This window comes from Silurus meridionalis, chromosome 1, assembly GCF_014805685.1.
Source record: "Silurus meridionalis isolate SWU-2019-XX chromosome 1, ASM1480568v1, whole genome shotgun sequence".
Taxonomy (NCBI): domain Eukaryota; kingdom Metazoa; phylum Chordata; class Actinopteri; order Siluriformes; family Siluridae; genus Silurus; species Silurus meridionalis.
The window spans coordinates 35,589,973-35,602,022 of NC_060884.1; the positions used below are offsets into that span (position 1 = coordinate 35,589,973).

Genomic DNA, 12,050 nt, shown 5'->3' on the forward strand with positions numbered 1-12,050 from the left:
CAGATGCGCTGAACGACTTCTACGCCCGGTTTGAGGTACAGAACAACGTGGTGGCGAGGAAGACCATCCCTCCTCCCACTGACCAGGTGCTCTGTCTAACCACAGCTGAAGTGAGGAAAACTCTATGCAGAGTTAACCCACGGAAGGCTGCTGGACCTGACAACATTCCTGGCAGAGTGCTCAGAGAATGTGCAGAACAACTAGCAGATGTCTTCACTGACATCTTCAACATCTCCCTGAGCAGTAACGTTGTTCCCACGTGCCTCAAGACAACGACTATCGTTCCTGTGCCAAAGAAATCGACTGTCTCCTGCCTCAATGACTATCGTCCCGTCGCGCTCACTCCCATCGTGATGAAGTGCTTCGAGAGGCTTGTCATGAGGCACATCAAGACACAGCTTCCACCCTCCCTGGACCCAATGCAGTTTGCGTATCGTCCAAACCGTTCCACGGACGATGCCATCTCCACAACCCTTCATCTGGCCCTCACCCACCTGGATAACAAGGACTCATATGTACGAATGCTGTTCATTGATTTCAGCTCAGCATTCAACACAATCATTCCTCAGCACCTGATCGAGAAGCTGAACCTTCTGGGCCTGAACACCTCTCTCTGCAACTGGATCCTGGATTTCCTGACTGGGAGACCTCAGGCAGTCCGGATCGGGAACAGCATCTCCAGCACCACCACACTGAGCACTGGAGCCCCTCAGGCTGTGTGCTCAGTCCACTGCTGTTCACTCTGCTGACTCACGACTGTGCACCAACGCACAGCTCAAATCATATCATCAAGTTCGCTGATGACACGACCGTGGTGGGTCTAATCAGCAGGAGCGATGAGTCAGCATATAGAGAAGAGGTGAAACGGTTAACTGCCTGGTGTGGAGCAAACAACCTGTCTCTGAACGTGGACAAAACGAAAGAGATGGTTGTGGACTTCAGGAGAGCTCAGAGCGACCAATCTCCACTGATTATCGATGGATCCTCTGTGGAGATCGTCAAAACACCAAATTCCTTGGTGTTCATCTGGCGGACAACCTCACCTGGTCACTTAACACCAGCTCCATCACCAAGAAAGCCCAGCAGCGTCTATACTTTCTGAGAAGGCTGAGGAAAGCCCACCTCCCTCCCCCCATCCTGTCCATGTTCTACAGAGGGACCATTGAGAGCATTCTGAGCAGCTGCATCACTGCCTGGTTTGGGAATTGCACCGTCTCGGATCGCAAGACCCTACAGAGGATAGTGAGGACAGCTGAGAAGATCATCGAGTCTCTCTCCCTCTATCATGGACATTTACACCACACGCTGCATCCGCAAAGCACACAGCATTGTGGACGATCACACACACCCGTCACACGCATACTTCACCCTCCTACCATCAGGAAAACGGTTCCGAAGCATTCGGGCCGTCACAACAAGACTGTGTAACAGTTTCTTCCCACAAGCCATCAGGCTTCTCAACACACAGAACTGAACAGAACTCACACACTCACACACACTCACTTACACACACACACACACACACACACTGTGTGTTACTGTTACTGAACTGAACTGTACAACCTGGACTAAACACATTCATCACTCATCTCGATCCACTCCATCACCATTTATATATTTATTATTATTTATACTATATTCAGTACAATGTTTATATTCAGTACAATGTTTACATGCTGTTTTTGCACCTTTTATACTACAGTATAATGTTTACATGCTGTCTTTGCACCTCCTTGCTGCTGTTTTTTTGCACTACATTGCTCTATCTGTTTGTATTTTCTCCTGGGTATAGTTTTACATTCTCCTCACACAGTACTGTATATGTAAGTATACAGTAGGTTTACTAGTCGGCGCTATACTTGGTTTTTGTCTTTTGTCTTGTCTTGTGTTGTCTGTCTGCACTCTGTCTGTCTGTACTGTTCTTTTGTTTGCACTGTTTGCACCAGGCTGCACTCGATGCACTTTATGTTGTTTTGTTGTTTTGTGTAGCACCAGGGTTCGGAGGAACGTTGTTTCGTTTTACTGTGTACTGTGTACCACTGTGTATAGTAAAAATGACAATAAAAGCCACTTGACTTGACTTGACTTGACATCTTAAACATCTCCCTGAACAGCGCCATTGTTCCCACGTGCCTCAAGATGACGATCATTGTTCCCGTGCCTAAGAAGTCTACAGTCTCCTGTCTCAATGACTATCGTCCCGTTGCACTCACACCCATTGTGATGAAGTGCTTCAAGAGGCTCGTCATGAGGCACATCAAGACCCAGCTTCCACCCGCACTGAACCCCATGCAGTTTGCGTATCGTCCAAACCGCTCCACGGACGATGCCATCTCTACAACCCTTCATCTGGCTCTCACCCACCTAGACAACAAGGACTCTTATGTACGGATGATGTTCATAGACTTCAGCTCAGCATTCAACACAATCATCCCTCAGCACCTGATTGAGAAGCTGAACCTACTGGGCCTGAATGCCTCCCTTTGTAACTGGATCCTGGACTTCCTTACTGGGAGACCTCAGTCAGTCCGGATCAGAAACAACATCCCCAGCACCACCACACTGAGCACTGGAGCCCCTCAGGGCTGTGTGCTCAGTCCACTGCTGGTTACTCTGCTAAATTACGACTGTGTAGCAATGCACAGCTCGAACCACATCGTTATGCTGCCGATGACACGACCGTGGTGGGTCTCATCAGCAAGAACGATGAGTCATTATACAGAGAGGAGGTGCAATGGTTAACAGCCTTGGTGTGGAGCCAACAACAGTCTCTGAACATTGACAAAACTAAAGAGATGGTTGTTGACTTCAGGAGAACACAGAGTGACAATTTTTCACTGAACATCGATGCATCCTCCGTGGAGATCGTAAAGAGCACCAAATTCCTTGGTGTTCACTTGGTGGATAATCTTACCTGGTCACTGAACACTAGCTCCATCACCAAGAAAGCCCAGCAGCATCTCTACTTCCTGAGAAGCCTGAGGAAAGCCCATTTCCCTCCCCCCATCCTGAACATGTTCTACAGAGGGACCATTCAGAGCATCCTGAGCAGCTGCATCACTGCCTGGTTTGGGAACTGCACCATCTTGGATCGCACGACCCTACAGAGGATAGTAGGACCGCTGAGAAGATCATCAGAGTCTCTCTCCCCTCTATCATGGACATTTACACCACACGCTGCATCTGCAAAGCAGACAGCATTGTGGACGACTACACACACCCCTCACACACACCCACACACACACACCTCACACACACACAAAAATGTGTGACTGATCTATACAATCTGGACTCAACACACACTCGTACTCACTTTACACACCCATGAATTCAGTACCACCCACATTACATCACTTCATTACCATAAACTGTTTACATGCTGTTTTTGCACATCTTCCTGGATTGCTGCTATTTGCTCTTTTGCACAATATTTTGTTTACATTATTTTGTTTACATTTTTGCTACTGTTCACGGTCTCGTTACGACACATTTACTGGCGGAGCTATTTTGTGTTCTGTGTATTGTCTTTGTACTGTCTTGTGTTGTCTTTGCACTGTTTGCACCAGGTTGCACACATGCACTTTATGTGGCGAGGACACTTCCTAGTCCTTAATCCTGTGTTTTCTGTTTCTGTGATTGTTGTTTTTATGTATCAGGGTTTTGGAGGAACGTTGTTTTATTTCACTGTGTACTGGGTCAGCTATATATAGTTGAAATGATAATAAAAAGCTTCTTGACTTGACTCTTGTATGTGTGTGTGTACAGAGGAGTTCTCCAGGATGAAGGAGGAGGTACCAGCGGCTCTGGTGGAAGCTCACGTGCGGCGTGTGGAGGAAGCGGCCCGGGTTAGCGGCAGACCGGATCCACTGTACGGCCTGGAGGGCAGCGGCATCGCCGGAACCGGACTGGAGGACACTGATAAGCCTGGTAACACACATGGACACCTAGCCATAAGATTCCCATGTAGTCTCTGTCTGCTGTTAAAATAATCTCCACTCTTCTAGAAAGATGTTCCACTAAATTTTGTGGAGATTCATTCAGCTACAAGGGTGTTAATAAAGACAGGTAGTGATGTAGGTGAGGTGAGGAAGTTTTCATCCCTCTCGGGTTCCCAGACTTTGGTGCCGCTCCTGGGTTCTTCATCTCTACTGCATAGGGGTAATGCTGTATTGACTACCTCTTTAGCTTAACTCTATAGCGATCATGAACGTTGCCCGCTTCCCCTAAAGGATACGCCATTCGAACAGCTCTAAGGTGCTTCTATTTATACAAAGCTGGATTTTAGGAATGCCTAACATCTGGTCCGCATTCGAGAAGGAGATGCATGAAAGATAGCGATCAACACCCCGTCTGGTCACTGTGAGTACCTGGGAATACTGTTTGGTCTTACAAATGCACCAGCGGTGGTCCAGGCTCTGGTGAATGACGTAATGAGGGACATGCTGAACAAATATGTCTGTGAAAGCCAGGAAACGAGTTACCAGTGGTAGGTTAAAAAAGCCATGCAATGATAAGAAACAGGTTGATGGACTGAAAACGTTGCAGAATGAGAAAAAACATTTTCATCATGAAGTAACGAGTCTGATTTAAAAATAAAAGAAGTAATTTTTAATAAAAATTTAATCTAAATAATTAAGAAGCAACTCATAAAATAGCTAAACATCTGAGATCATCACAGTGTGTGTTTGGATCCAAATGAGGTTTCTTAATGAGGGGCTTAATAACTGCTAACTTGAGGGGTTTAGGGACGTGACCTAAAGATAGTGAGGAGTTAATAATATTGAGAAGAGGCTCACCAGCTGTATGTAACACTTCCTTCAGTAGTTTAGTTGGAATGGGATCTAACTGACATGTTGATGATACTTTCAATTTTTTCAGTGAAGAAATTCTTCACTACTAAACTGTGATGGAACACATTTTTCAGATCCCTGATTTGTAGTTAGTTTAGCTACTGTACTGAAAAGGAACCTGGGATTGTGTTTGTTGTTTTCTATGAGTTTGCTCAGATGTTCAGCTCTAGCAGCTTTTAGCGCCTGTCTGTAGCTGAGCAAACTGTCTTTATACGCGATTCTAAATACCTCCAATTTAGTTTTCCTCCATTTTCTCTCCAGATTACGGGCTTAAGTACAGTAACAGAGTATTTGTTCTTCATTACTTCCCACCTCTGGTCACACTGAAACAGGTTTGGTTCTCCAAGTTCAAGCGAAGGGAAGATTTCCTGCTCCTGCATACATAGACGTCAGATACAATAGTGTGCCTTGAGCTTTGCGATAACAGTTTGGGAAAGAACCACATATGGCTGGAAAAGTCATGTGTCCCAATACTACAGTCAGTAATCAGGCAGGACTCTGTGGTAACAGCGTCGCTATGGTAACACATCGTGGGCCAGTGGAGTAAAGTACACTGTAGATGTTAATCACATCAGTTACTCAGAGCGCTGCAGACTTCCGCTTTATTCAGGAATTAGTTGAGAGTTACACATGCGGAGGCAGAGTTTGTCTAAAAAACGATCAATGTGAGTGAGAAGTCCAGCACTGGTGTCTGACGGATGACCGGAAACACGAAGACACACAGACTTTCAGAACTTTCAGCAGTAGGTATTCTGAAAAACACACGGGAACTGTTGATGAACTTCTGTACCTGCGTAACCCGACTCTGATTACGAGGAACTTTCCCACCTTAATACCGCTGTTAGTTCTGCACAACTCAATACAAGATCACATAAAACTCCATTCTATTTAATTATACTAAGCAGGAACGTGTGTGTGTGTGTGTGTGTGTGTGTGTGTGTGTGTGTGTGTGTGTGTGTGTGTGTGTGTAGCAGAGGAGAGCAGTGATGAGAGCAAGAGTAGTGACACTCAAAACACAGAGGACAAGAGAGACAGCAGCAAGGTAATGAAGTGTTTATTTCAATTCATTTCATGTTTATTTGTTTTGAGCTTTTAATAATGAACATTGTCTCAGAGCAGCATTACACAGATAATGTGGGGATTAAAATAAAGATATTGTTTATAAGTGTAAGTTTGTCTCTGATGAACAAGTCAGTGGAGACTGTGGTGAAGGAAAAACTCCCTAAGATGCAGAAGGAAGAAACCTTGAGAGGAACCAGACTCAAGAGGGAACCTTATCCCAATCTGGGTTCCACCGAATGTCCATTTATTACAGATAAACGTGATGGAGTGATGGAGATCAGAGCAAACTGTAGTCCTGAGTCACTGTAGCAGACTGTTGATATTAACTACAGTCCAAATCCTCAAAGCTCCTGTTCTTACTTTAGAATTTCATGGAACCACCCAAGGCGTTGATGAGAAACCGTCCCCAGCTGCACAAAGTGACCGCCAGTCGAAGAGAACACTATCCAGGGGCAGACCTGGACGAAGTGGGAAGATCAACGGAGGGGAGAGGAGCAGGAACAGTGTCACTGGAGCCCCAGGAGCATGTTTAACTCGACAGAGAGAGAGAGAGAGAGAGAGAGAGAGAAGAGAGAGAGAGAAGAGGGTGACAGGAAGAGAAGGATATGGATTATTAAGTCTCCTGATTGTTGTATGAAAGTTAATGTCACTGTGCAGTTTGGACTCTGGTGAGATTCACTGTAGCAGCAGAACTAAAGGGAGAAGCAGAAGGAAACACAGACATGAGGATCTCTGGGATAAGAGACGACCCACCACACCACCATCAACAAACCTGAGTGAACGTGTGAATGTGAGGGGACGACAACATCCAAATATCCCAGTTCACCAAACACTCCATATCCATGATCCCTCCAGATCTGCTCCTTTACCTCACAAACACCTACTGACTAAATACTCCACTAAATAAATATGTGTTCAGCCTCGACTTGAACACTGAGACTGTGTCTGAGTCCCGAACACTGATTGGAAGGCTGTTCCATAACTGTGGGGTTTATAAGAGAAACATCTGCCCCCTGCTGGAGTCTTCATTATTTGAGGTACCAACAAACAGCCTGCACCTTTTGATCTAAGTAGGTGTGGAGGATCATACTGGTACAGAAGTTCACTCAGATACTGCGGCGTGAGAGCGTTAAGTGCTTTATACGTCAGTAGTAGTATTTTATAATCAGTGTGAGATGTAATTGGGAGCAGTGTAGATGATTAAAACAGGGTGATGTGATCATATTTTCTAGATCTAGTGAGGACTCTTGCTGCTGCATTCTGAACTAACTGAAGCTTATTTCTGCACTTACTCCAACACCCAGACAGTAAAGCGTTACAGTAGTCTAATCTAGATGTTACAAAAGCATCTACTAGTTTTTCTGCATCCTGTAACGACATCATATTTCTAATTTTAGCAATATTTCTAAGGTGAAAGAAGGAGATCCTGGTGATATTCACGTGAGCCTTAAAGGAAAGACTCGGGTCAATAATCACATCAAGGTCTTTAACTGCTGTACACACTGAGACAGAAACACCATCCAGAGATGCTACGTAATCAGAAAGTTTACTTCTAGCTGCATGTGGTCCTAGTAAAAGTACTTCCGTCTTATCTGAGTTGAGCAGAAGAAAGTTATTAAGCATCCACTGTCTAATGTCCTTTACACACTCCTCAACATTGTTAAGCTGATCTCTCTCATCTGGCTTAGCTGAAATATACAGCTGTGTATCATCAGCATAGCAATGGAAGCAAATCCCATGTTTATGAATAATTTCACCCAGAGGCAGCAGATATAAAGAGAAAAGCAGAGGGCCTAAAACTGATCCTTGCGGAACACCAAACTTTACCTCAGAGAGTGTGGAGAACTCACCATTTACATCAACAAACTGATATCGATCAGTCACATAAGACCTGAGCCAAGAGAGAGCTGTTCCCTTTATTCCAACAACGTTCTCCAGTCCAGCAAGCAGGAGATGATCGATGGTGTGAAAATCTGCACTAAGGTCGAGCAAAACAAGTAAAGAGATAAAACCCTGATCAGAGGCCAATAACAGTCATTTACCACCTTAACTAGCGCCGTCTCTGTGCTATGATGAGGCCGAAATCCTGACTGATACATTTCATAAATGTTATTCCTCAGTAGATGTGAGGATGTGAAGTGTTGAAGTGAAGTAATGAAGTGTTTGTTACATCAGCATGTTGGCTGTACACTGTTCTAACTCTGTGTGTGTGTGTGTGTGTGTGTGTGTGTGTGTGTGTGTGTGTGTGTGTGTAGGAGGGTAAAGATGGAGCGAGCGAGGAGGAAGAAAAGCAGGCTGAGAACGGGAAAAAAGAAGAAGAAGGAGGAAAAGAGGGAGAGACGGAGCGAGAGGCAGAAAAGATAGACTCAGAAACAGGTACCTTTTAAAATGGAGAACCTGAGAGTTGGAGAACATCTCCATCAAAACCCAGAGTTTCATCTTAATCAGAACCTGGAGTAAGAGCAGCTCTCCCTCTCTATTTGTTCTCTCTCCTCCAGGTGATGTCGAGAAGGAGAAAGAAGGGAAAGATGGATCAGAGGATGGGCAGAAGGAAGGAGATAGTGATGGAGAGAGGAAAGCGAAGGTGGAGAAAGATGTTGGTGAGGGGAATCTGGCCACGGCTGCTGCCTCTGCACTCGCCGCTGCCGCTGTTAAAGCCAAGGTGTGTGTGTGTGTGTGTGTGTGTGTGTGTGTGTGTGTGTGTGTGTGTGTGTTGTTTTATAAAAGAACCAAGTATGATTTTGATGGTGAATAACTGATTGTGTGTGTGTGTGTGTGTGTGTGTAGCACCTGGCTGCAGTGGAGGAGAGGAAGATCAAGTCTCTAGTTGCTCTACTGGTTGAGACTCAGATGAAGAAGCTGGAAATCAAACTGAGGCACTTTGAGGAGCTGGAGACCATCATGGACCGAGAGAGAGAGGCGGTGAGGCATTATGGGTAATGTGGGATGTCAGGCACTTTAGTTCTCAATGAGGTTCTGTTTAAGTTTTAAAAAGTTCCTGAACTGCCCTTAAGATGAACTTTAAAGTTCCTGACATGGTCCCTGTGCAAACTGCTGAAGAACACAAGCTTCGCCTCCAATAATCCTTAACTTCTGCTGTGGTAGAACCTACGTAAAAAAAAAAAACAGACACACTGTAGATTTAGGACGTGTGTAATGTGTGTGTGTGTGTGTGTGTGTGTGTGTGTGTAATGTGTGTAATGTGTGTGTGTGTGTGTGTGTAGTTGGAGTATCAGAGGCAGCAGCTCCTGGCTGATCGTCAGGCGTTCCACATGGAGCAGTTAAAGTATGCGGAGATGAGAGCACGCCAGCAGCACTTCCAGCAGATACAACACCAGCACCATAGCAACCCACCTGGCAACCAGCCTGGCACTGCCCCACCCATCCCCCACCAATCAGCTCCTAGTGCCAGTGCCCCGCCCCCGGTGCCCAGCCTCGCCCCGGCTGCCTCTACAAACACCCCCAGTGAAGCTCCACCCACCTCTGCCTCTCATGGCTCCTCCCCCAGCAACACACAGCCTGGAGCAGTGCACGGTGAGCGCACGCACGCACACACACACACACACACACACACAGAAACATTGTGTGATGTTTGATGTTTTCTCTTCTCTCTTTATGTTCCTCTCAGACTCCAGCACATTGACAGGAGATTCCCTCCATCCCTCCGGCCCAGTGACCCCTGCACAGTGAACACACACACACACACACACACACACACACACACACAGGATTTGAGGGATTATGAGAATGAGTGTTCTGAAGTTTTGGGTTTTTTGGGAGACTTTTAAACATTTGGATTGAAACTGTTTGAAGCACAAATCCGACTTCAACACTAATTCTATATTGCGTATTCTATACTCTATTCTCTATACCATGAAAACAGTGTTAAGTGAGTTTGTGTGTAATTACTGATCCAGTGTTTGACCTACAGAACCCTGGAGATCTTACACCACCTTATTGTAGCTACTTCAGCTTCTCACAGGAGGAGGAGTAATGAGAAGCTGCATGTTGGTGTTTGGGAGAAGCAGAAGGGTGAAGCACTTAAACACATGATTTTAGTAAAAGTCTCCTGGGTTTTTGGACTGAGTGGATAAAGGCTGTTGATTAGGACAGGATCTCTGTGGTGGTGTTGGTGTGATTGACAGTGTGAGCTGAGAGCTCTGGGATTAGTCGCTTCATCTGTTGCGATTCATTCGACTCTTTTTATGTTTTATTTTTAATATTTTTATGTATGAATTATTAGCATGATGAATTACTGATGGACAGAACAGTGTTAAAGCCTGAGACTTTGGTTCATTGACTGTAAATGAACATCGTGTACTGTAAAACCGTTCCACTGCAAGTACCAGTGACATCACTTTATCTTCATCAGTTCCTCTAAAGTTCCTCCTCCTTTCCTCTACCCTTCACTTCCCCGTTGTCTTTCGTTTCTAGTCTCGGGTGTCTATAGGCAGATGTGTTATTTCAGTGTTTGTACTCGATCTAATTTGTTTCCTAAATTCTGGTTTAATTCAGATTTCACCATTGACTACATCTCATTTCATTTGGACTGAAGAGCCACAGCCGTTGCTATAGCGACAGCAAGGGCATGGCAGAGACCACAGTAGTGTTAGTTTTCATCCAATGTTAAATATGTCTGCTAAATGAAAAAAGAAAGAAAACAACAAACACTCCTACATATATATATGTGTGTGTGTGCGTGTGTGTGTGTGCGTGTGTGCGCGAGTGTGTGTGTGTGTGTGTGTGAGTGAGTACATGAAGTATGAAGTTAAATGAAGGAATGTGAGGATTTGAGCAGTACAGTGTGCGATGGTGAAGTTACGCCGACACTCATGGGGTTGTGTATCTTCATATTTTTGTATTTTTATATTTTTCATTATTTTATCATGAACTGTTGCTAGTATTATTTACACATATAACAAATTTGTGTCACTGATTCGTCCGTGTGAACGTCGTGTTACGCCCTAACACTCAACCTATGTGTGTGTGTGTGTGTGTGTGTGTGTGTGTGTGTGTGTGTGTGTGTGAGGCGAGATACATTTTAATTGTGTTTATCTTGTGTTGTGTGTTTTAGACTCACACATTACAATAGTTTACATGCATGCATAACACACACACACACACACACACACACACTTATTTTGGTTGTGAGACACTAGTGTTTTCTGAAGCAGGGTGTATGTGTGGTGTTTTTCTATTCAGGATGTTTGTGTTGGTGAAGGTGAGCAGTTGTGTGTCAGAGCTCCGGTCTGTACTGATCAACAGACTGCTCTAGAAACATCTCACTTTAATTTCACTAAATACATTCAAACATCAATAAAATGTCATCAATGACAACAGCAGCATGTTGTACAGTTATTTCAAAAAATGTGTGTGTCCATGAAGTTGATACTGTGAGAACAAAAGAAAACTGAATAAAAAAATTGGGGATAAAAATAATACAATTAGATCACGATGGAAATGGAAGAGTGAAAAAGTGTACTGTAGTTAAATCTCTGCTCTAGTGTGTGTGTGTGTGTGTGTGTGTGTGTGTGTGTGTGTGTGTGTGTGTGAGAGAGAGAACAGTGAGTGGTGAAACAGGGTTGTAGTGAACTGCACTAACAGCAGAGGTGATTAAAGTTCACACCTCCTTCACTCAGTAGAAGTGCAGATACTGATGTGTTAAAAGATTCTGGTGAAAGTTGAAGTTCTGACTGCACTTTTTTTACTCAAGTGAAAGTGAAGAAGTTTGTGCTCTGAGATGTTCTTCAGTAAAAACTAGTGATTTACTACCCGTTTTAGTGTCACGCTGGAACTGAACCTCACGTCATATTAATATATGAATATAAAAGAATTAAAATGTTGTTCTCTAATGAATGTTTGCAGTCTGAAGATCCACCATGTAGAACACAAGCAGAGAAAAGATGATGATGATCAGGAATGTGTCTGTTCTCATCACTGACTCCCTCTGTCTCATCCACACCAACCCCAGACTTCTTACTGCCTTCTGCCTGCTCAGCTTCAGAAACTAGTCTACGTCTGTGGTGTGAGAGACAGGAGATGTGCTGAAGCAGGCGCAGTGAGAAGAAAAATATCGACGATGTCACCAGATAGATTAAAACTAAAGTAACGAGTCTGATTTAAAATGTAAGAAGTAGA

At 44.4% G+C, this 12,050-nt stretch overlaps 1 protein-coding gene across 1 annotated transcript in view; it reads left to right on the top strand.

Moving 5' to 3' along the window:
• The window catches only part of smarcc2 (SWI/SNF related, matrix associated, actin dependent regulator of chromatin, subfamily c, member 2), a 35,830-nt gene extending 24,581 nt beyond the window's left edge, over positions 1–11,249 (top strand). The window contains 7 exon segments of the mRNA XM_046858549.1: positions 3,766–3,927; positions 5,822–5,892; positions 8,168–8,288; positions 8,411–8,574; positions 8,700–8,834; positions 9,137–9,446; positions 9,541–11,249. Of these exon segments, the coding sequence (XP_046714505.1) occupies positions 3,766–3,927; positions 5,822–5,892; positions 8,168–8,288; positions 8,411–8,574; positions 8,700–8,834; positions 9,137–9,446; positions 9,541–9,602 (1,025 nt within the window). The 3' untranslated portion in view covers positions 9,603–11,249.
• Positions 11,250–12,050: the final 801 nt, after the last annotated feature.